The sequence below is a fragment of the Theropithecus gelada genome, chromosome 3 (genome assembly GCF_003255815.1).
Source record: "Theropithecus gelada isolate Dixy chromosome 3, Tgel_1.0, whole genome shotgun sequence".
Taxonomy (NCBI): Eukaryota; Metazoa; Chordata; class Mammalia; order Primates; family Cercopithecidae; genus Theropithecus; species Theropithecus gelada.
The window spans coordinates 2,441,044-2,467,168 of NC_037670.1; the positions used below are offsets into that span (position 1 = coordinate 2,441,044).

At 40.6% G+C, this 26,125-nt stretch overlaps 1 protein-coding gene across 1 annotated transcript in view; it reads left to right on the plus strand.

The window, feature by feature from the left end:
- The window catches only part of LOC112620166 (S-adenosyl-L-methionine-dependent tRNA 4-demethylwyosine synthase), a 254,738-nt gene that overhangs the window by 41,938 nt on the left and 186,675 nt on the right, over nt 1–26,125 (plus strand). Inside the window, exons 8-9 of the mRNA XM_025378411.1 lie at nt 10,214–10,331; nt 16,372–16,424. Of these exons, the coding sequence (XP_025234196.1) occupies nt 10,214–10,331; nt 16,372–16,424 (171 nt within the window). The remainder of the gene's footprint in view (nt 1–10,213; nt 10,332–16,371; nt 16,425–26,125) is intronic.

Genomic DNA, 26,125 nt, shown 5'->3' on the forward strand with positions numbered 1-26,125 from the left:
GGTAGGTGGATCGCTTGAGCTCAGGAGTTTGAGACCAGCCTGGGCAACATGACGAAACCCTGTCTCTACAAAAAATACAAAAATTAGCTGGGTGTGATGGTGCATGCCTGTAATCCCAGCTACTGGGAGGCTGAGGTGGGAGGATCGCTTGAGCCTGGGAGGTGGAGGTGGAGGTTGTAGTGAGCCAAGATCATGCCACTGCACTCAAGCCTGGGTGATAGAGCGAGATCCTATCTCAAAAAAAAAAAAAAAAAAAAAAAAAAAATTAAAAACTTTGTTTATAGTGGGTGAAGAGTTTGGGGTAATTTATGGGTATGTATTTTTCTTTGCTTTTTCATCTTATGGCCATTAGAGGGCACTGGAGAAAACATTAATGAAGGTTTCGGACATCCATGTACATTATTTTTTGAAATGTAATGAATTTGGGCTTTATGAGCTTTAAGCAGCTGGTTTGTGATATTTCAGCTTTCTCATAAAAATCTCTCATAAAATCATCAGATCTTTGGGAAAAGTACCTATTTTTTTCCAACTTTAGTATGACACGAAAATAAGCTGTCAGTTTTCGTTTTTCAGGATTGTTAGGTTACAGCAGTGTGTTCAAATAGATCTTGTTTTCGATTTATATGGGATATGGGATACTAAACTTGGCAATGGAGGTTTTACTGCTTGGCTTTTCTTTTTCTTTTCTTTTTCTGGCATTTTCTTTTTTCTCTTTCTTTTTTTTTTGACAGTCTCGCTGTGTCGCCCAGGCTGGAGTGCAGTGGCAAAATATCGTCTCACGGCAACCCCCCGCCTCCCAGGTTCACGCAATTCTTTTGCCTCAGCCTCCTGAGTAACTGGGATTATAAGCGCCTGCCACCACGCCTGGCTAATTTTTGTATTTTCAGTAGAGACAGCGCCTCGCCATGTTGGCCAGGCTGGTCTTGAACTTCTGACCTCAGGTGATCCACCTGCCTCAGCCTCCCAAAGTGCTGGGATTACAGGTGTGAGCCACTGAGGCTGGCTTTTTCTGGCATTTTCTTTGGGGCTGGTTCACACATATTCTCTGAGTGCTTTCCACATGATCATCCATGACACACCACATGAAATTGCCTTAGTTGTTACTGTTGGGGGAAGAAGTATGTGCCAGTGCTTAAGAGTTGGGCTGAAGCACTGTCATTTTAAGACTGGTTTTTGAGTAATACTAACTTTCTTGGAGTCATATGTCTCAGCTTGTGCATGTGGACAAATTATTTTACCCCTCTGTGCTTCCATTTTCTCATTTGTAATGTGGGAGATAATAGTATCTGCCTTGTAAAGTTCTTATGCAGATTAAAACAGTTAATCCAGCCACATTGTATTTTCCTGTATAGTAGTTAATATATTTTTTATATAATAATACTATATTTTAATTCTAATTATATTCTAATTCTATTAGAATTAATAATCATTTTAGAATTAATTGTATAACAATTATATAATTATATTAGAATTAATTGTATAACAATTATATAATTATATTAGAATTAATTGTATAGCAATTATATAATTATATTAGAATTAATTGTATAACAATTATATAATTAGAATTAATTATATAACCATTATATAATCATATTAGAATTAATTATATAGCAAGTATATAATCATATTAGAATTATATAATAATTATATAATTAGAATTAGAACATATTAACTAATTATTCTAATATAATTATATATTATTAGTATAATATATAATTAGAATTAGAATATAATATTACCTAATTATTCTAATATAATTATATGTTAGTATAATATATATAATTAAAATTAGAATATAATATTAACTATTATTCCAATGTAATTAGAATATATTAACTATAATAGTTAATAATTAGAATATAATATTAACTTATATAAGAATATGTCTTCAAATAGGATAGATTTGGTCCTACCAAAACACCACCATGGTATTCTACTTCCCTCCCTTTGTAGTAATATCTAAGACTTCTAGGACTGAAGATAATTTGAAGGATGAGAGTAGTTTCTAAGAACTAGAGCACTAAACTTTGAAACACTGGAATGTTAGGGAGACAGATGGAGATGTCGGGGGAATGGGGTGTTAGGGGTGGCATGTTTGGGAAACCCTAAACAGTTTGGTGTGCCTAGAGTTGAGTAGGGGTAGGGATGTGTGGAGCTGTGACATAGAGAAGGAAGACGGGGTAGGATCCTAGAGGCTTCTCAAGTCCTGCAGTGGAGGGCTGAGCTTTCTCCTGAAGGCAGTGGGAGGCAGTGGGAGGCAATGTGACTTGATTGAATAGGAGAATGGGTTAGGGGGTGTGGGGAGAGAGGAGAGTTCCAGTGTAGGTTTAAAATACTAGGAGGCTGGGTGCAGTGGTTTATGCCTGTAATCCCAGCACTTTGGGAGGCTGAGGCTGGTGGATCACCTGAGGTCTGGAGTTCAAGATCAGCCTGGCAAACATGGTGAAACCTCATTTTTACTAAAAATACAAAAGTTAGCTGGACGTGGTGGCACACGCCTGTAATCCCAGCTACTCAGGAGGCTGAGGCAGGAGAATCGCTTGAACCTGAGAGAAGGAGGTTTCAGTGAGCCGAGATTGTGCCTCTGTACTCTAGCCTAGGCAATAGCCTGAGATAACCCTGTCTCAAAAAATAAAGGAAAAAAGGAGAAATCAAAATACAGACTAGATTATCTCACTCAATCCTCACAGTGACCTTGAGATAATCATACTATTATTATCTGCAATTTAGCATTTCACAGATAAGCAACTGAGGCTTAGGTTAAGCAATTTGTCCATCGTCAGGTGGCTGGTAAATTGACGGGCTCAAGCCTGGACTCCATCTGTCTGTGTCACTCCTCTTGGCTGCCTCCCCAGGGAAAAGTGTTTCTCAGAAGAGAAGTTGTAGTGTTTAGAGAACCACGAGTCAGGAGGAGCCTGATAATTTTTATATTGTTTATTTTCTCTTTCTCTTATGTTGTGATTTGTAAATGTAAAGCCTATTGCTACTTATTTTTTTTTTTCCTGCAGTAAATAAATGTTGCTAAATACTCCCCACAGCAATGTTCTGGCTAAGCAGACAAACACTAACATCAGCATCATTAATTTTGGAAATAAATGGCAAATGCCTGACGGTTACTCACTGGAGAAACATTTCAATTTACCAGCTATTTAAATTGCAGAAGGATCTCAGTATGTCCAGTTCTGATTATAAAGTTCTATTGGTATTGCAGTGGAATAACAGGAAGCTAGTTTCAGAATTATTTTTAAGGCTTTGGAGTGTTTACTTCACCTAGAGACAGGAGGTGATATCCTTTCAAGCCCAATATGCTGCCCTTAAACTGTCTGGACTCACCATGGTCTCTGTAGCTAGGAGCACTTAACAATGAGTCCCCACGTTATCTTGTGAAGGTAGGTTATCCAAAATAGAATTACTGTGTCAGAGTAAAGTTCTTCACACGCTTGGACACACTGCTTTTCCACAAGTTCAAAAGGCATTTTTAGAATCCAGTATATACAAAATCTTTGAGTAATGGTGAAAATTGGTCATTTTAAAACTGAACCATGACCAGTGAGTGATATGTTGGAGATTCATTTATTAAAGAAATAGGATTCTAAATGTGGGGTTAAATTACAGCACAAGTTATTAAATATTAATTACTGTTTTTACTGTGACTCTTTTTCAGTGATATAATTAATTTTATTAGTTTAGATTAATATTAAAACTCTACTTCATGTATAATTAAACATAAAGAAGAGTTTTTTTTTTTTTCTTTTTCTTTTTTGAGATGGAGTCTTGCTTTGTTGCCCAGGTGTGATCTCAGCTCACTGCAACCTCCGCCTCCCAGGTTCAAGTGATTCTTCTGCCTCAGCCTTCCGAGTAGCTGGGACCACAAGCGCATGTCACCACACCTGGCTGATTTTTGTATTTTTAGTTGAGGTGGGGTTTCATCATGTTGGACAGGCTGGTCTTGAACTCCTGAGCCCCAAGTGATCTGCCCGCCTTAGCCTCCCAAAGTGCTGGGATTACAGGCGTGAACCACCATGTCCGACCTGAGTTTTTAATATTGAAAGTTATCAGGTTTAGAATTAGTTACTGAAAGAAGTGTGGTCTAAATTTCCAGGTCTAGAAATAGCTGTCTGATAGTTTGGAGGCATTTCTTCATTTATTCAACCAACATTTTCTGAATGCCCACCTTGTGCAGGCATGGCTCCAGGCCTAGCCAGCTTGACTGTCTAGAAAAATGACCTCTAGAGAATTTGGGCATTCTATAGCCAATCTTTTATTTGAGACAGAGTCTGTTGCCCAGGCTGGAGTGCAGTGGTGCCATCTCGGCTCCTTGCAACCTCTGCCTCCCGGGTTCAAGTGATTCTCGTGCCTCAGCCTCCCCAGTAGCTGAAATTACAGGCCTTTGCCACCACACCCGGCTGATTTTTGTATTTTTAGTAGGGATGGGGTTTCACCATGTTGGCCAGGGTGATCTCAAACTCCTGACCTCAGGTGATCCACCCACCTCCGCCTCCCAAAGTGCTAGGATTGCGAATGTGAGCCACCACTCCCAGCCTAGCCAACCTTTTCTAGAAGAATTGATAAGAAAAGGAATCACATGATGGTAAAAAAAAGGATCAAACAATCAGAAAGACTCTTTCCTGGGAGAAATGTATGTTTTGGTAAAAAAGCTTGTTTCTTGTAAAACTCCTGTTTGTCAGTTTCCAACTATATAGCATTTTAAAGTCTTTAGCACATCAGTTTTTTGCCTTGTTTTTATCGTAGGCAAAATCAGGTGGTACTGTGGTTTCTGGGACGATGGTATCAAAATGAATTAAGTAGTATTGTATGATTTAAAAAAAAATTTTTTTACTTTTAGAGACAGGGTCTTGCTTTGTAACCCAGGCTGGAGTGCAGTGCTGTGATCATAGCTCACCACAGCCTTGAACTCCTGGGCTCAAGAGATTCTGCCACCTCAGCCTCCCAAGTAGCTCGGATGACAGGCACGTGCCACCACACCTGGCTAATTAAAAAAAATTTGCCAGCCACAGTGGCTCACACCTGTAATCCCAGCTCTTTGGGAGGCCGAGGCAGGTGAATCACGAGGTCAGGAGATCGAGACCATCCTGGCTAACACAGTGAAACCCCGTCTCTACTAAAAAAAAATACAAAAAAATTAACTGGGTGTGGGGGCGGGCACCTGTAGTCTCAACTACTGGGGAGGCTGAGGCAGGAGAATGGTGTGAACCCAGGAGGCGGAGCTTGTGGTGAGCTGAGATCATGCTGCTGCACTCCAGCCTGGGAGACAGAGTGAGACACCGTCTCAAAAAAAAAAAAAAAAAAAAAAGTGTTTTTTTTGTAGAGCTGGGATCTCACTCTGTCGCCCAGGCTGGTCCAACTCCTTTGCTCAACCAAATCTTCCTGCCTTGGTTTCGCAAAGTCCTGGGTTTACAGGCATGAGCCACTGCACCCAACCAGTATTGTATGATATTTAAAACAAAAACAAACAAAAAACATTAGTACCACTGCTTTATTCCTATTATTCTATAAGATTCATGTAGTCCTGTCAGTTTGTAAAGAACGTTTTGTGTATTCATTGCCATTTTCATAAGTGCTTAGGAAGTTGGCTTATAATTGGCTTTCCTGTTTGCATATCAGGCCACTGCAGCTTGGCTAGGACATGAGTTTTGTTTCAAGGCAAGTGTGATGGGTATGGGAGATGGGAGGAATGGAAGTGGAGGTTGGAGACAGGGAGACCATTTACTTTGGCTTTTGCTGTCGTCCCTTAGGAGAAATCAAGGCCGTGGACAAGAACAGTGGCATTGTAGGTGGAGAGAACAGTTATGTTAGGAAATGAAACCCTAGAACTGTTTTACTGGGCAATGGGCTTACTGCTGGATGTAAATAGAAACCAATACCATGGCACTGGCTTTGGAAAAAAGAAAGGCTTTATTGGGAGTCGACTGGCAAGGAGATAGGAAGAAACACTCAAATCTGTCTCCCTGAGCTGGAGACTGGAGCAGGTATTATAGGCAGAAGGATTACCATGAGGCAGTATAATTAGTGAAGTGTGATCTGATTGGATCTTGCAACGAAGTGATGCCAGGAGGTGTGATTTGATTGGAGCATGCCGTGAGGCGATGCCAAGACATGATCTGATTGGCGCATGCCCTGAGGTGATGCCGAGGCTTGCTTCTTAATTCTCTCTTTTCCCTGATCCTAGCCCTTTGGTTCTGCCTGTGGTTGACTTTTTAGTTCTGATTGCCTCTGGTGTCACACATTGGGCACACTGGGTTCATCTGTGCTCGAGTTACCTGACCTACAACCTGGGGGTTCATGGCAACTGAAATACAGCTTACAAGTTTACTACATGTAATTGAACCAGATTGGGCTGGTTATGTGGTTACAGAATTTGGCCACTCATCTTTAAATGGGATAGTACAGGAGAGGAAGAAATCAAGGTTGGCTGATTCTGGGATCTTACTTATTTCTATTTAGGCCATGTAACAACTATAAATGAATAAATACACAAAACTATATGGGTTGTTGTATTGTTATATTCTGGGCAGAGAGTAAACAGTGTCTGCACCTAGCAGATTAGAGTTAGAATTTGAATGGTGCATTAAACTCCCTTGCGGAGTATTATAAACCATTACATTTCTTTTCAGAAGCGAAGTTACTACTGCATATGGAAGATAGGATTGAGCTGCCTTAGAGGGAAGGAATGATGAATTTTGTTTGTCCTGAGTGCTCAAGACTTTTAATCATAGCCCTTACGACTGACTCTGGGGTTGCAACACTCACATTTTATAATAGATACTTTCTCTAGTGAAGGGACAGGGACAGTATTCCATGGCCGTCCTTTGGAGTCTGTTCATTTTGTAAGGGCCAGAAGTCTCTGTTTAAAACCCCAAGAGGATATCTGTGGAGCTTTGGGCACAGTGGTCAGAGGCCAGTGTCATGGGCCTGGGTCCAATTTTGGATTTATTTGGCCTTTGGGTTAAGCAAATAAGCCGTGATGTTTTGTGGTGACAGAGGCTTTTGAGGGCAAATACTGCCATCTCTCATCAATTTTTTGCATGATTTGTGGAGGAATTATAGAGACTTGCTATAGAATTGCTTCAGAGAATTTAAATGCTTTCAAGGTTGAGATTTGTTCGTTTTGCTTCACCACAAGACTTCTTTATCAAGCTCACACTTTTGCTTTTAGATTAAAGAAACAAAACAAACTACTTGGGTAGCTGAGGCGGGAGGATCACTTGAGCCCAGGAGTTTGAGACCAGCCTGGGCAATGTAGGGAGGCCTCATCTTGGAAAACAAAAGGCAAAGGATTCCTTCTATTTTAAACTATCTTAACAAAATAATAACTGGAGCCTTTTTATTTGTATAAAAGGCCTAGCATTAAACTAATTACATTTATTGGAAGAACAAATGATTGATGTTTGTTTATGAATTTTTTCAGCTCCATCCAGTAATGTGTAATTAAGAACTCTATTACTGGAAGCAAAAATGTTCATTTGCCTTGCATTTTGATTACATTTAGTAATTTGGAATGCTGACTTTTAGGACAGATAGGACTTAATGTGGCTTTTTTTTTTTTCTCATTTGGTACATTTGATTCTCTAAAGTACTTTTTTCACTGATTTCCTATTTCAGAGCATGTCCCTGAAGTAACAGAGAATGTAGAGATATTGACTCCAAATTTCATTTACTTTCTGTGAGTGTTAATTTTTTTTTTTTTTTTGAGGCAGAGTCTCTCTCTGTCGCCCAGACTGGAGTGCAGTGGTGCAATCTTGGCTCACTGAAACCTCCGCCTCCTGGGTTCAAGCGATTCTCCTGTCTCAGCCTCCCTAGTAGCTGGGATTATAGGTGCCTGCCACCATGCCTGGCTAATTTTTGTATTTTTAGTAGGGACGGGGTTTCACCATGTTGGCCAGGCTGGTCTCGAACTCCTGACCTCAGGTGATTCCCCCTGCCTCGGCCTCCCATAGTGCTGGGATTACAGGTGTGAACCGATGTGCCCGGCCAAGTGTTAAAAATTTTAATCTTGTTTTACATTTTATGTATGGGGAACATTGAATGTTCTCAGAAGTACACAGAGTGATATAGTGAATTCTTATTACCTATTGCCTGGCCTCATCAACCAGCAACTTACGGGCCATCCTCCCCCAGGTACCCTTTGTATACCCCCTTCTGTTTTAGTTTGAAGCAGATCTGAGATCTCATCTGTGAGATATTCTCACGTTAAAGTAGAAGAGGTGTTACAGTGAGTCCATTCACTTATTCACCTGGGGGCTGGATGGCTGGACATTTAAAATAGGCACCAGGGGTGGTCTGGGGCTTAGTGGTAGGACCACTGCCAAAATGAGTTATTGTGAATTTCTGCAGCTGTCAGTAAGATTTGATGAGTATCTCCCCTAAAGTCTAACACAGATCTTGTGTGTTGTCTCTGAAATTATTATTTAGCACTCTACCATTCCCAAAAAGATAGGGAGATATATTTTAAAATATACACAAATAAACGTTTAAAAAGAGAGGAAGAAATCAACTGAAAGACGGAATGGGCCGGGCGCGGAGGCTCAAGCCTGTAATCCCAGCACTTTGGGAGGCTGAGACGGGCGGATCACGAGGTCAGGAGATCGAGACCATCCTGGCTAACCTGGTGAAACCCCGTCTCTACTAAAAAATACAAAAAAACTAGCCAGGCGAGGTGGCGGGCGCCTGTAGTCCCAGCTCCTCGGGAGGCTGAGGCAGGAGAATGGCGTGAACCCAGGAGGCGGAGCTTGCAGTGAGCTGAGATCGCGCCACTGCACTCCAGCCTGGGCGACAGAGCGAGACTCCGTCTCAAAAAAAAAAAAAAAAAAGACGGAATGAGGGTCATCTTGTCATATCAAGCCAATTACAATGAATAGAAGACCAGCATGGTGCAAGGTTTTGTAACAGTAATCAAAGGTGTGCTGGTGAAATTTCCTGGTGGCCAAAGTCAACATGAAACACAATCAGTTTTATATTATCCTTCGGATTTCTTAAGTGTTTCTTTTTCTATCACTGAAGAAGAATATCCTGCATGGGATCTTCTAGAAGCGGACATTGGCCAGGAGTTTCAGACCAGCCTGGCCAACATGGCGAAACCCTGTCTCTACTAAAAATACAAAAAAATTAGCTGGGCATGGTGGTGCACGCCTGTAGTCCCAGCTACTCGGGAGGCTGAGGCATGAGAATTGCTTGAACCTGGGAGGCGGTGGTTGCAGTGAGCCAAGGTCGTGCCCCTGCACTCTGGCCTGGGTGACAAAGCGAGACTCCGTTTCAAAAAATAAAATAAAGGAGAAGGAGCCATTGGGAAGGCTGTTGGTGGTAGTGGGGTGACTTGGTCTCTGAGCTGATGGCTCTCAGGGTGCCTTCGAGTACTTTTTTCACTTGTTTTGGGGGTTTAGAGATGTAATACCAGCAGCAGCTATAATTTATTGAACGCCTATTATACATCAGGGGTTGTGCTGTGATTTTATTTCTTTTAACCTTCAACATATTTCTTCTCTATTGCTATTGTTATTTTTTTCCTTTTTCAGGTGAGGAAATTGAAATTCAGAGAAAATAAGCAACTTGCTGAAGTTAGGCAGCTATCTGTACTCAGATTGCTGAAAATGTTTGACACTTAGATAAGTGAATTGTAGATTTATGGTTTTTGGGTGTGTATGTTTGAGTATATAGTTACTTTAAACAAGAGCATCTTGGCATGTCTTTAGATTGTTGTCTCATTGTGAGTGTGTTCACTTTGGAGAGGATGGGTTTTGTGGGCCATGGTTCATAACAGCCCTTTTAAAAAAAATTTTTAAAAATTATTTATAATTATTTATTTTTTGAGATGGAGTCTTTCTCTGTTGCTTAGGCTGGAGTGTGGTGGTGTGATCTCGGCTCACTGCAACTTTCACCTTCCGGGTTCAAGTGATTCTCCTGCCTCAGCCTCCTGAGTAGTTGGGATTACAGGTGTGAGCCACCATCCCCAGCTAATTTTTGTATTTTTAGTAGAGATGGGGTTTTGCCATGTTGGTGGGGCTGGTCTCAATCTCCTGACCTCAGCTGATTCCCCTGCCTTGGCCTCCCAAAATGCTGGGATTACAGGCGTGAGCCACCGTGCCCTTCCTCATAATGGACCTTTTTTTTGATGCTAGGTGTTCATGATTGTGCTGTTATTTACATTGCACATTGCCAGTTCTGGATTTCATTCTTTTTTATTTTAATGCAGAGAGAAAAGGAACAGCAGGAAGAGAAGCCTGGTTTGTTCAGGAACATGGGGAGGAATGAAGATGGTGAAAGAAGAGCTATGATAACTACTGCTCTCCGAGAAGCCCTTACTAAACAAGGTGAAAATCTTCAAGAATTGTTGTTATATGACTATAGTCTTAGGCATTCTAATGTAATACCTAGAATGAAGTCTCTGTCTAGTTAGCTCAGCAGCTGTTCATAGTGGCAGATATAGCAGGCTAAAGATTCACGTTCTTATTTCTGCGGATCGCTTCTGTTGGCTGCCTGGACCAGTGAGGTACCTTTTTGCCTAGTTTATTGGGATATTACTATTAGTGTGGGTCAAGTTCACAGATCAAAAGTGCTGTCATTGGGAAAGCTATTAAAAATGCATAGAAAAGCTCATATGATATGAGACAGGGTTAATTAGAAGTGTTTTATGTAGAGTCGTCATATCTGGATTTTTGTGGTCTTACCTTATTAAGGAGGTTATAGTTGCATGAGTGAGTAATAATACTAGTTTCCTGTGGAAGAAACAGTAGTAAAATGGGAATCAGTAGACCTACCTCCTTTCCTCCTTCCCCCTCCCCACTTCCCCTCTGTATTTATGAGAGACCTTTTATGTGACAGTCTGACAATGCAGAGAAACACAGGAAACTGTATCTTTTTCAAGGAACCGTCAGTCTGGTGCACTAGAGAAATATATATATATATATTTGTATTTTAATATCTTTGTCTATATTTTAATTAGGGTAGATTATATTAATGTGATTTCATTATAGATTTAAATTTATCTTGCTATTTTCTATTTCATCTGCTTTTTGATTTCCCTTTTCCTGTTTTTCTGTGTTCTTTCAAATTAATTCAATTTTTAAAAATGACTCTATTTTATATTTTTGTTTGCTTACTAGCAATAACATTTTTGCTAATAGTTGCTCAAGGTTTTACACTATACCTCTTTTTTTTTTTTTGGAGACAGAGTCTCTCTCACCCAGTCTGGGGTGAAGTGGCATGATCTTGGCTCACTGCAACCTCTGCCTGCTGGGTTCAAGTGATTCTCCTGTCTCAGCCTCCTGAGCAGCTGGAACTAGAGACTATGCCACCATGCCCAGCTAATTTTTTCGCCATGTTGGCCATGCTGGTCTTGAACTCCTGGCCTCAAGTGATCTGCTGCCTCAGGCTCCCAAAGTGCTGGGATTACAGGTGTGAACCACTGCACCTGGCCTACAGTTTACTTTATCACTTCATGGTATATCTTTGAGTGATGTTATCTCACTTAATGTGTAGAAGAACCTTACAATACTATACTTCCATTATTTCTTTCTTAACCTGTATGTAATTTTTATCACACATTTTACTTTTACTTTTGTTTTTTAGTTGAGTAGGGTCTTGCTCTTTTGCCTAGGCTAGAGTGCAGTGGTATGACCATTGCTCACTATAGCCTTGAACTCCTGGGCTCAAGGAATCCTCCTGCCTCAGCCCCCTGCACAGCTGAGACTACAGGTATAAACCAGCACACTGAGTGTTTTATGTATCCTCTAAAGCCTACACTTTATTATTATTTTTTCTTCAACAAAAATATCTATTTTTATGTTTAATTCAATCAAAGCATCTATTATGTACTAAAGATTTATATACTTACAATCTTAGAATCTCATATATTTACTTATATAGTTACCATTTTCGGTACTCATGTAGTTGCCATGTTCTATTCATGTAGATCTGTGTTCCGTCTGGTATCCTTTTCCATCTGCCTGAAGGACTACTTGTTTGTTTTTTTTTTTCTCTCATTTAAATTTACCTGTGGCAACTCCAAGGACTTTTTAAACATCTCTTATAGTGCAGGTTTGTTGGTGATGAGTTCTTTCAGCTTTCATATATCTGAAAATGGCTTTACTTTGCCTTCATTTTCTATCACTGTGTCTTCAAGTTTAGTAATTTTTTGCTGAATATAGAATTGTAGGTTGACAGCAGTTTTTTCTTTCAGTACTTTACGGATGTTACTCCACTGTCCTCTTGCTCACATTGCTTCTGATTAGAGTTCAGCAATCAGTCATCCTTTTGTTTGTTCCTTTAAATAGGATCCTCGGCCGGGCGCGGTGGCTCAAGCCTGTAATCCCAGCACTTTGGGAGGCCGAGACGGGCGGATCACGAGGTCAGGAGATCGAGACCATCCTGGCTAACGCGGTGAAACCCCGTCTCTACTAAAAAATACAAAAAAACTAGCCGGGCGCGGTGGCCGGCGCCTGTAGTCCCAGCTACTCGGGAGGCTGAGGCAGGAGAATGGCGTAAACCCGGGAGGCGGAGCTTGCAGTGAGCCGAGATCCGGCCACTGCACTCCAGCCTGGGCGACAGAGCGAGACTCCGTCTCAAAAAAAATAAAAAAAATAAAAAAAAAATAAATAAATAAATAGGATCCTCCTTCTCCCAACCCCCTGCTACTTGGAAGATTTTCTCTTAATGCTGATTTTGAGCATTTTCATTATAATGTGCCTCAGTGTAGTTTTCTTCATGTTTCTTTTATTTGGGTTTTGTGGATTTATGGTCTTCATGAAATTTGGACAAATTTTGGCCATTATTTCTTCAAATATTCCCCCCGTCACCCACTTGCTTCCTAGAAGACTACAATTATATGTGTAATAGCCTGCTTGAATTTGATCTACAACTCATTCATGTTCTATTCATTTTTAAAAAATTCTTTCTTCTGTCTCACTTTTCATTTTGGATAGTTTCTATTGCTATGTTTTCAAGTTCAGTAATCTTCTGTAATGTCTCATCTTCCATTAATCCTATTTAATATAGTTTTCAACTTAGACATTGTAGTTTTCATTTCTAGAAGTTCAGTTTGGGGCTTTTTATATTTTCCATATCTATTACCTTTTTGAGCCTGTAGAATACAGTTATAACTGTTTTATTGTCCTAATCCACTAATGTCTTTGTCATTTCTGGATCAGCTTTGGTTGATGGATTTTTTTTCCTCATTGGTCATGTTTTCCTATCTGTTTGCATGCTTCATATCTTTGATTGGATGTCGGACCTAATTTTACCTTATTAGGTACTGGATATTTTTATTTTTATTATTTATTTATGTATTTTGAGACGGAGTCTCACTCTGTCGCCCAGGCCAGAGTGCAGTGGCGCGATCTTGGCTCACTGCAACCTCTGCCTCCTGGATTCAAGCGCTTCTCCTGCCTCAAGTGATTCTCCTGCCTCAGCCTCCTGAGTAACTGGGCGCCCACCACCACGCCTGGCTAATTTTTCGTATTTTTAGTAGAGATGGGATTTTACCTTGTTAGCCAGGATGGTCTTGATCTCCTGACCTCCTGATCTGCCCACCTTGGCCTCCCAAAGTGTTGGGATTACAGGCATGAGCCACCGCACCTGGCCTGGATATTTTTATATAAACACTCTTATAAACAGTTTTTTTTTTTTTTTCTGGGATGAGGTTAAGTTACTTGGAAATAATTTGAGCTTTATATCTTACTTTTATAGCTTCTTAGATGATGAGACAAGAGCCGGCTCAGTATAGGGCTAATTATTCCTCACTATTGAGGCAAAACGCTTCTATGTAGTCTACCTAATGCCTTGTGCATCTTTAGATTTATAGTCTGACTAGCAGAAACAGTTACAATTCTCAGCCTGCTGTAAGCATCAGGCATTACCCCAGTCCTTCCCTTCCTCTCTCCCTCTTTTCATTTGGGATAGTTTCTTTTTTTTTGTTTTTTGTTTTTTTTTTTGAGATGAACTTTCGCTTTTGTTGCCCAGTCTGGAGTGCAGTGGTATGATCTCGGCTCACCGCATCCTCCTCCTCCAGAGTTCAAGCGATTCTCCTGCTTCAGCCTCCCTAGTAGCTGGTATTACAGGCATGTGCCACCATGCCTGGCTAATTTTTGAATTTTTAATAGAGGCAGGGTTTCACCATATTGGTCAGGCTGTTCTTGAACTCCTGACCTCAGGTGATCCACCCGCCTCCGCCTCCCAAAGTGCTGGGATTACAGGCGTGAGCCACCACACCCATCCCATTTGGGATAGTTTCTATCACTGTGTCTTCAAGTTCTGTAATTGTTTCTTCTCTAAATGTCTAGTCTTCCAAAAATGGTTCTTTCCCATCCTTGAGTAGTGTTTCTCTTGTGAATGTGCTAAATAGTACTTGGGCAAATACTTGAGAGAAATCCCCTGTAGACTCTTGGAGTCTCTTCATAGGTTTCATCTCTCTAGCTTTCAGTCCTGCAAACTGTAGCCACCTTTGTCATCTGTTCCATTTTCCAAACTCAAGAGTCCACTGGGCTTCGCTTGGGTAGTCTCTCTTTGCTACATGGCCTGGAAGGTTTCTAGACAGTAAGCCGAGGTAATGGGAGGGCTCACCTTAATTTTTTCCTGTCTCTATGGAATCACCATCTTTTGTTGCCTGATGTCTCATGTTCTGAAATCTGTTGTTTCATATATTTTGTCCATTTTTTGGTATTTCAGGTAGGATTGTAAATCCTCTCTGTTACTCCATCTTGGCTAGAAGCAGAATTCCACACAATGATTTTCAACAGTTGTACACTGTTGGCTTATATTTGTGCTGTGGTCAACTGCAGATCTCTCTATCCTGTAATGTACAGTTTTTTTCTTTACCTAAATGCAAAATTTATAGAAACCTATGTATCTTGGGAGAGAAAAATACAAAGAGTTAATGTTGTAGAGGATGATTTCTATGATAGTATGAGCAATATAATATGGAATTCCAAGAGAAGAACTAGAATTTCCTCTGGGGATCTTTTAAATGCATATTTGGTATCAGAGATTAGTTATTCAATTGGACTCAGTTCCACCTTCGAGTACATAAGCGGTCCTTTGTTTATTTATATGCAAGGTGTTTACATAAATGTAGAAGAGGATAAAAGACAAAGCCCTGTAAATGTCGCCACTGGAGACTTGTAATCCAAATTGACATTGCTCCAATAATCATCACAGTGTGAATATGGATGTTTAACCAGCCACTGATCCACTTACGCTATCATCCAGACTGTATTTCTCCATTTGCCTTATTTGCCTGCAAGAGTCTTTTTGTGTGAGCGACTCATGATAATTGTGGCTTATTACCTGAAGCCTCATGAGAAACGGTATTGAATGCTTTCTGAAATCAGAATGTACTACTTGTTTGTACTACTAGTTTGTTTAAAAAGGAAATGAGATTACTTTGGCCTGGCTTTTTCCATGTTTTTCATGTCCTATGTAGCTCAAAAATGTGAAATGATAGGTTGTACGGCTACTGAGAATTCACATTTCAGATGTAGTTCCTAGAATTTGATTTTTCTGTCTTTGGGTCAACATTACTTTGTTTTAATCTCCCATTGACACCTGGTTCTTCATCTTCTTTCAAAGATTACTGATGATAGCTCCCCATTCATTCATTTGAAATATATTATTACTTTTGTTTTATGGCCCAGCATGCCGTTCATTTTTATAAATGTTTCACTGGTCCATGAAAAGAATGTAAATTCTGTAGTTGGTGAGTGCAGGGCTCTGTGTATTTTTGGTCCAGTTTATGTGTTCTGTTGCTTACATCTTTTAGAGTTTTACTGAGTTTTTACCTATGAGATCTGTTAGATACAGAGAGGTTAAAATCTCCTCATATAATTTTTGGATTAATTTATTGTTTCTTGATTGGGTGCGGTGGCTCATGCCTGTAATCCCAGCACTTTGGGAGGTGGAGATAGATGGATCACTTGAGGACAGGAGTTTGAGACCAGCCTTGCCAACATGGTGAAACCCCATTTCTACTGAAAATACAAACAAATTATCCTGGCAGGGTGAAGCACAACTGTAGTCCCAATTATGCAGGAGGCTGAGGCATGAGAACCGATTAAACCCAGGAGGCAGAGGTTGCAGTGAGTTGAGATTGCAACACTGCACTCCAGCCTGGACGACAGAGTGGGACTGTCTTTAAAAAAAAAAGAAAGATCATTTCTTTATGTATTTTGAGTCTATGTTATTAGATACATATACATTTTAAATTGTTTTCTCATCTTGCTGAATTAAATCTTGTTTTCTGCCATGGGTTGGTTGACTGCAATAATTTAGCAAAAAAAAAAATTTGCTAAATTTTAATGTCACTTTTTGATATGACACTTTGGATCAGTCCAACTTTGTGTTCCCTGCTTTTCCACTCAGGTTATCAGTTGATTGGGAGCCACTCTGGGGTGAAGCTTTGCAGGTGGACAAAGGTATTTTTTTTTGTTTTTATTAAGTATATCTATTATATGCAACTTTTAAATAGCTATTTTTATACACTGTCAATAAATTTACTATTTAGAGGTACAATTTACATTTAATATGCACAGATTTTTAAATGATTTTTTAAAATGAGTTCAGCAAATTTTGATAGATGGTAGACCCTATATTCACCAACTCCAATTAAGATATAAGCTGTTATCCCCACCCCAATGAATTTATTGTGCCCATTTCTAGTCAATAACTCCCTTTCCCTAGGGAATTATTGTCCTAATTGCTATTATTGTTATTTAGTTTTGCCTTTTTAGAATTTCATAAGAGTGGCCAGGTGCAGTGGCTCACGCCTATAATCCCGGCACTTTGGGAGACCAGGTGCACGTATCATTTGAGGTCAGGAGTTCGAGAGCAGCCTGACCAAAATGGTGAAACCCTGTTTCTACTAAAAACACCAAAATTAGATGTGGTGGTGGGCGTCTGTAATCCCGGCTATTCGGGAGGCTGAGGCAGGAGAATCGCTTGAACCTGGGAGGTGGGGCTTGCAGTGAGCCCAGATCACGCCACTGCACTCCAGCCTGGGTGATAAGAGTGAGACTCCGTCTCAAAAAAAAAAAAAAAAAAAAAAAGAATTTCCTAAGAGTGGAATCATGTAATGTGGAGTCTTTTGCAACTGGCTTCTTAAACTCAACATATTTTTGAGATGCATCAGTGTCGTATCATGTAACATGTATCAGTAGTTCATTCACTTTTATTGCTCAGTAGTATGCCATTATATGAATATACCAGTTTTTAAAAATCCGTAAATAGACATTTGGTCTGTTTTTAGTTTTTGGCTATTATGAAAAAAAGTACTGTGAGCATTCTTCACAAGACTTGGTGAATGTGAATTTCAGTTTTCCTTGGGTAAATGCCTAGAAGTGCAATTGTTAAGTCACAAAGTCGGTATATATTTAACTTTAGAAGAAACTCCCAAACTGTTGTCAGTGTGGTTGTACTACTTTATACTTGCTCAGCAATTTATTAAAGTTCCATTTGTTACACATTCTCACCATCCTATGGTATTGTCTTTTAATTTTAGGCATTTTCATGGTTGTGAAATGGTACTTCATTGTGGGTTTTTTTTTTTTTGCTTTTTTTTTTTTTTGAGGTGGAGTCTCGCTCTGTTGCCAGCCTGGAGTACAGTGGTGCAATCTTGGCTCACTGCACCCTCCACCTCCAGGGTTCAGGTAATTCTCCTGCCTCAGCCTCCCGAGTACCCACCCAGCTAATTTTTGTATTTTTATTAGAGATGGGGTTTCACCATGTTAGCCAGGATGGTCTCGATCTCCTGACCTCATGATCCGCCCACCTTGGCTTCCCAAAGTGCTGGGATTACAGGTGTGAGCCACCACACCCGGCCCTCATTGTGGTTTTAATTTACATTTTGCTGGCGATGGTTGATGGTTAGGAACTTTACCTTCCGGGTTCAAGTGATTCTCCTGTCTCAGCCTCTTGAATAGCTGGGATTACAAGTGTGTGCCAATATGCCCAGCTAATTTTTGTATTTTTGTATTTTTAGTAGAGACGGGGTTTCACTACGTTGGCCAGGCTGGTCTCAAACTCCTGACCTCAAGTGATCCACCTGCCTCAGCCTCCCAAAGTGCGGGGATTACAGGTATGAGCCACCATGCCCAACCAGGAACATCTTGTGTTGTGCATATTGGCTGTTTATACTTGTGAAATGTCTGTTCACATCTTTGTTCAAACTGGGTTATTTGACTCTATATTATTGATTTCTACAAGTTCTTTATATGTTGTGGATGTGAATCTTTTGTCGAATGTGCACTGTGAATATTTCTCTAGACTGTGGCTTTTCTATTTCCATAAAGGTATCTTTTGAAAATTTTAATTTGGATACAGTTCACTACATCATATTTTTTCTTTTATGGTTAGGGTTTTTTGTATTTTAAGAAATTTTTGCCAACCATAAGGTCACAAAGATATTCCAGATTTTCTTCTAGAAGCTTCGTAGTTTTAATTTTTTTAAAGCAGTTTTTTATAGTTTTAATAAATTAGTCTCTTACTCTTTTAGATGTGTTAAATATACATTTTCACATGTCAGCTTACAGTCTTCAGTGCTGCTTGGCTCTTTGTTTAATAGAAACTAATCTCTGTGGGAAATTCATTTTAAGGAAGACACTTACATATGCACGATGCATGCAAACAGATAACAGGGAATAGTAAATATCACTTCCGTTATATTTTTCAGTATTCTCAGTCAATGAAATGGCATGGTAACACAGTTCCAATGCAGTACACATGAACGGCAACACAGAGATGAAAGCATCCCTGCTTACCATGCCAAACTGCTGTATGCCCATCCCACAGAGTTGCCTCCGTGTTCCTTGCATCATCCCATAAATTACGAGAGTAGGCTTCTTTTAATACGTTCTTTCTCTTATAAATGTGTAAGAAAATAATAGGTACGGGCGCGGTGGCTCCCGCCTGTAATCCCAGCTCTTTGGGAGGCCGAGGCGGGAGGATCATGAGGTCAGGAGATCGAGACCATCCTGGCTAACATGGTGAAACCCCATCTCTACTGAAAATACAAAAAAATTAGCCGGGCGAGGTGGCGGGCACCTGTAGTCCCAGCTACCCGGGATGCTGAGGCAGGAGAATGGCGGGAACCCGGGAGGCGGAGCTTGCAGTGAGCCGAGATCGCGCCACTGTACTGCAGCCTGGGCGACAGAGCGAGACTCTGTCTCAAAGAAAAAAAAAAAAAATAATAGGTAGAGAAGAAAAATAGTAAAATAAGGTAGTATTAAAAGTGTTAATGGTGTAAAAACCCATACGAATCAGAGAAATCGTATAGTGCACAGGATCCTGTCCTGCACCACAGGTTTGATTTTTTTTTGTTTTCTTTTTTTTTTTTTGAGATGGAGTCTTGCTCTATAGCCCAGGCTGGAGTGCAGTGGTGCGATCTCGGCTCAGTGCAAGCTCCGCCTCCTGGGTTCACGCCATTCTCCTGCCTCAGTCTCCCGAGTAGCTGGGACTACGGGTGTCCGCCACCACACCCGGCTAATTTTTTGTATTTTTAGTAGAGACGGAGTTTCACAGTGTTAGCCAGGATGATCTTGATCTCCTGACCTCGTGATCCTCCCGCTTCGGCCTCCCAGAGTGCTGGGATTACAGGTGTGAGCCACCGCGCCCCGCGTACAGGTTCGATTTTTGTCTGTCATTTTTCTTTAGTTGAAAATGATAAATTCAGTTTCTTTTTTCACTGCCATAGCAGGTCTTTAATTTTGATACAGAAGTTAGATAAATATATTGTCCCCAGACTTCAATGTCTGTATTCCTAGAGCGGTGGCAGGAGCTCATCAGGGGCTCAGTGACTGAGAGGGCAGACAGATTTGCTTAGGCGGATTCCTCCTAAGCACCCTGTGTGGAAGAAGCCAATTTTTAAAAAATTGTTTATTTTTTGAGGTAGCGTCTTGCTCTGTCATCCAGGCTACAGTGTAGTGGTGCAATCTTGGTTTGCTGCAGCTTCCCACCTCCTGGACTGAAGCCATCCTCCCACCTCAGCCTCCCAAGTGGCATGCCACCATGCCCAGCAAAAAATTTTTTTGTATTTTTTGTAGAGACAGGGTTTCGTCATGTTGCCCATGCTAGTTTTGAACTCTTGGACTTAAGCGATCTGCTTGCCTTGGCCTCTGAAAGTGCTGGGATTATAGGCATGAGCCACCTTGCCTGGCCCTGTGTGTAGTTTTAACTTTTATGTTTGGGCCTGTGATTCGTCTTGAATTAATTTTTATGAATGGTGTGAGGTAAAGGTCAAGATTTATCCCACCTCGGCCAGTATGGATATGCAGTTGTTTTGGCACCATTTGTTGAAGACTTGTCAATCTAAATAACAAACAGAGAAGGGCTCTCTAGAAGAAAATGATGGTTATTTTGGAATAGAGCATTGCAATGGGAATATGCAAGCCACAGTAAACTGTGTTTTCGGGGAGGTACAGGAAGACAAAGTTTAATTTTTAATTTTTTATGAGTTATTATAAGTTAGGCCGGGCGCGGTGGCTCAAGCCTGTAATCCCAGCACTTTGGGAGGCCGAGACGGGCGGATCACGAGGTCAGGAGATCGAGACCATCCTGGCTGACACGGTGAAACCCCGTCTCTACTAAAAAATACAAAAAAACTAGCCGGGCGAGGTGGCGGGCGCCTGTAGTCCCGGCTACTCGGGAGGCTGAGGCAGGAGAATGGCATGAACCTGGGAGGCGGAGCTTGCAGTGAGCCAAGATCACGCCACTGTACTCCAGCCTGGGCGGCAGAGCGAGACTCTGTCTCAAAAAAAAAAAAAAAAAAAAAAAAAAAGTTAATGAAGACACCGTTTTTTTTTTTTTAATTTTTTGTTTTTTTAGACAAGGTCTCACTCTGTCACCAGGCTGGAGTGCAGCGGTGTGATCTCAGCTCACTGCAGGCTCCACCTCCCAGGTTCACACCATTCTCCTGCCTCAGCCTCCCACGTAGCTGGGACTACAGGCGCCTGGCTAATTTTTTTTTTGTATTTTTAGTAGAAACTGGGTTTCACCTTGTTAGCCAGGATGGTCTCGATCTTCTGACCTCGTGATCCACCCGCCTTGGTCTCCCAAAGTGCTGGGATTACAGGTGTGAGCCACCGCACCTGGCCAAAGACGAAGATTTTTAAAGGAAAAAATGAGGAGGATTATGTAATTGTTTTGAAATAATTATCCTTGGCTGCAAAGATCAATAACAAGGGTGACGGCAGTCCGAGGGTAGGCTGGCAGTTGCTGGGCAGATGACGTTGGCAGATAAGCATTTTTCTGTGTAAGGTTGTGGTAGCCTTTGAGCAAAGTTGTGGTTTTTGTAGAATCTTTTTTATTACCAGGCATACAAGATAACTCTCCTCATGGTCTTCCCTGCCTCTGCTTTTCTTAATATTGGTAACTCCATTTTGATTTTGACAACTTTTACATTTCTTCCTTTTGATCAGGATCTTTCTCAGAAAGCATGACGGATCATTCATCCTGTAGTTATTTTTGTTTGTTTATTCTTTTGAGACAAAGTCTTGCTCTGTCACCCAGGCTGGAGTGCAGTGGTGTGATCTCGGCTCCCTGCGACCTCCGCCTCCTGGGTTCAAGCAGTTCTCCTGCTTCAGCCTCCCGAGTAGCTGGGATTACAGGCGTGCGCCACCATGCCTGGGTAATTTTTGTATTTTTAGTAAAGATAGGGTTTCACCATGTTGGCCAGGCTGGTCTCGAACTCTTGATCTCAAGTGATCCTCCTGCCTTGGCCTCCCAAAGTTCTGGGATTACAGGTGTGAGCCACCGCTCCCGGCCCTGTAGTTAAGTTTTTTTTTTTTTTTTTTTTTTGAGACTGAATCTCACTCTGTCTCCCAGGCTGGAGTACTGTGGTGTGATCTTGGCTCACGGCAACCTCTGCCTCCCGTGTTCAAGTGATTCTCTTGCCTCAGCCTCTGGAGTGGCTGAGATTACAGGCAACGGTCACCACTCCCAACTAATTTTTATATTTTCAGTAGAGACAGGATTTTGCCATCTTGGCCAGGCTGGTCTCGAACTCCTGACCTCAAGTAATCCACCCGCTTCAGCCTCCCAAAGGTGGGATTATAGGCGTGAGCCGCCGTGCCTGGCCCAGATTAAAAGTTTAGAAAGGGAAAATAAAAGGTAAACTTAATAGTAATATGACAACGTCAGTTTGCATAATGGCTTTGAGTTGTGAATCTAGGCTTAAAGAAAACCAATTGAATAAGTCAAATCACCATAGGGAATTAGGTGAGACCTGCTGTAACCTTATGGCCTGTATTGTTTTATGTATATGGGTTTCAGCTTTCCCAGAGGAATTTATCCAGGTACAGCTTGTAATATGAGAAATTGCACAGACATTTTCTTGTTTAATGAATCGATACAAAAATATTTCTTTAAGTTAGGTTTTGTTAAGTTACCAGCAGAGGCTATTGATTATAAAATTTCAATTACACTATTAGTCTGCCAAGTGAGCAGAGTAGCATTAAGAGGGGTAAAAGTCTCATTATGGTATGAAGTCTTATTCCAACCTCCTGGAGAAAGCTATTTACACTGTGAAAATAGCAACTTTTTCTTCTGGTTTGTAGTTTGAATATCTTTGGTCATGACATTGGGCAGTTGGGTGAACATTTTTTGTGGTTCATAAATCAGACATGAGGCTTGTTTCTTAAAATTTACCTAGTTTCAGCCGGGCGTCAGTTGGTCACACCTGAAATCCCAGCACTTTGGGAGGCCAAGGCTGGCAGATCACTTGAGGTCAGGAGTTCAAGACCAGCCTGGCCAACATTGTGAAACCCTGTCTCTACTAAAAATACAAAAGTTAGATGGGTGTGGTGGTGTGTGCCTGTAGTCCCAGCTACTCGGGAGGCTCAGGCACGAGAATCACTTGAACCCGGGAGGTAGAGGCTACAGTGAATCATGATTGCACCACTGCACTCCAGCCAGGTCGACAGAGTGAGACTCTGTCTCAAAAAAAAATTATCTAGTTTCAGCTAATAAAGCTTTATAAGCCAGCTGGAGAATTGTGACCAAGTATTGGAGGAAATTAGAAGAATTCAGGATCTAGTCCAGTCTACACGTAGATAACAAGAACTTTAAAACAATGCACAGGGCTACAATCTATAATAAGAATAGGTATATTATAGTTTTTCTATGGAGACATAACTTTTTCTTCCCACGTTGATCACACAGGAATCTCAGATTTAAAAACCTCCTGAGCTAGGAAGCCAAACCAGGGCATCTTACATACAATCTTAAGGATCTTGGGCCTTCCAGGAAGTGACAATTTTTACTGACTCATTGTAAGTCTGGGAACTCTGGAAGCCAGGCATTCAATGCACATTTTCAAATAAGACATTTCAGTCAAAGCCTTGCTGGTATATAACCAATGTGTATATTTCCAGCTGTATCCTGCTTGAGAGCAGATTTTTATTGAATTTGTATAAATAAAAATAAGAATACAAATGGTTTGTGAATTTTGGGAGGAATCCAATAGGGAGGAAAAGCAAATGGTTCCATCTTTGTTCACAAAAGTATACTTTACCAAATACTATATATATATATATATATATATATATATATATATATATATAAAGAATCTATTATATATAAAATATATATATAATAGACCTATGTTATAGATGTCTATAATATATATTATATATATTATAGATAGCTTATGCAAGAAAAATGTCTTAAATCTGTTAGACAAAACATTTAAGTAAAGAACCAAAAATGAAAAGTCACAAACACATTATCGTCATCAATTACTTAATTTGAAGTCATTAAATTTTATTTAATGATTAGCTTGATCTTGATTAGCAATTTTATGGAGTCAGATGCAGTACCATTGTACTACGAGGTTGGCCATTGACAGTTTTATGCACCAATCAGTTTCTTTGATATATTAGAGTTCTGGAAGTTGTCATTTAGTCCATTGATCTTAAAGTTATCAGAAATGTGTTCAAGAATACTTGTTGGGCTGGGTGCGGTGGCTTACCCCTGTAATCCCAGCACTTTGGGGAACCGAGGCGGGCGGATCACGAGGTTAGGAGTTTGAGACCAGCCTGGCCAATTTGGTGAAACCTCGTCTCTACTAAAAATACAAAAACTAGCTGGGCGTGGTGGCATGTGCCTGTAGTCCCAGCTACTTGGGAGGCTGAGGCAGAAGAATCACTTGAACCCGGGAGGTGAGGTTGCAGTGAGCCGAGGTCGCGCCACTGCACTCCAGCCTGGGCAACAGAGCGAGACTCCGTCTCAAAAAAAAAAAGAGTACTTGTTAAAGTCATTTCCGTAAAAAGCAGTTTTGGAATGTAGCTGATTGCAGATGTTTTCAGAGAATAATTCAGAACAGTAACAGTGGTTGACAACACAGGAAAGCCATGGTTAAGATCCGATGAAATTTCCCAATTGATAAGGAATTTAGTTATTTCTTACATGCAGTGTTTTAAGATAACAACCTGGATCATAGGGCCATCAGACTTCTATACATTTCATATAATCTTTAGAATATTCACATTAATAACATATCCATACAAATACAACTTTAAAAAGGAATCAATTATGACTGATAACATATTATATTTTAATGAATTTATATACTTTTTAGAATATTTATATGAATAACATACCCACAAAAATAACTAAAAGAAGAGCTAATATTACTTATTTGTCCATGCATTCCGTATAATGTTTCAAAAAAGATGAATCATTTAATATCTCTATAAGATGTGACATACATTACTTGAAGCTTTTCAGGGGCATAACTGGACAATCATAAAGTTAATTTTAGGTCAGAAAGAATTTTGGATTTTGATTCTGTGGAAACCTGCCAGAGGTGCCAAAAGGTTCAAAACACTTGATCAAAACAGAATCACAGGTCACTCATAAATAGTAGTTACTCATTTAATCAGAGTGATAATTAAAAGACTTCAAAAGCAATATGGAAATTTACATGGATAGAAAAACCTTAACCTGGCCTGGCGCGGTGGCTCACGCCTGTAATCTTAGCACGTTGGGAGGCTGAGGCAGGTGGATCACAAGGTCAGGAGTTTGAGACCAGCCTGGCCAACATGGTGAAACCCCATCTCTACTAAAAATACAAAAAATTAGCCGGGTGTGGTGGCGGGTGCCTGTAATCCCAGTTACTCAGGAGGCTGAGGCAGGAGAATTGCTTGAACCCAGGAGGCAGAGGTTGCAGTGAGCCGAGGCAGAGGTTGCAGTGAGCCGAGACTGCGTCACTGCACTCTAGCCTCGGCAACAAGAGCAAGACTCCATCTCAAAAAAACAAAAAAACAAAAAAAAAAAAAGAAAAGAAAAACCTTAACCCTGTAAAGCTCAGTTTTCCCAAGTAATCGAAAATCTAATAAAGACAGCATAGGAGATTATCTTGATAAAGCATAAAATCTTTTTTTTTTTTTAAAGGCCAGTTACTAAAAATGCAAAGAAAAACCTTTTGTATTGTGATTGCCTGTCTTTGTGGGAAACCCATTTAGGTAACTTGGAAGTCAAACCTGATTAGAAGTGTACTTGAATTTAATCAGAAATAGAAAGAGCATATTGAGGGTCATGAGTGTATACTGTATTATAGAGGAATGTAAAAGAAAACTAATACCTTGTGACTGGGTGTGGTGGCTCACGCGTGTAATCTCAGCACTTTGGGAGGCTGAGGCAGGTGGATCACATGAGGTCAAGAGTTCAAGACCAGCCTGGCCGACATGGTGAAATGCTATCTCTACTAAAAATAAAAAATTAGCCAGGCATGTTGGTGTGTGCCTGTAGTCCCAGCTACTCAGGAGGCTGAGGCAGGAGAATTGCTTGAACCAGGGAGGCAGAGGTTGCAGTGAGCCGGGATCACGCCTCTGCACTCCAGCCTGGGTGACAGAGTGAGACGCTGTCTAAAAAGAAAAACAAAAAACAAAAAACACCCTAGTACCTTGAGTAGGGGAATGCATGACTCTTAGTAACAGCATGGGAAGTTTCCTCATTACAGGGAATAATTCAGACATATCAAGAAAAGCCAAGAGTACAGAAACAAATTATACTGAAGGAAAACATTGCTTTCTAGGCTTTTAAAATAAACATGTTAGTGTCAGGCCATAATAGCAGAGTTAGAACTAGGAAAAAGAAAGTTAACAGGAGTTGACAAAAAGGTTGA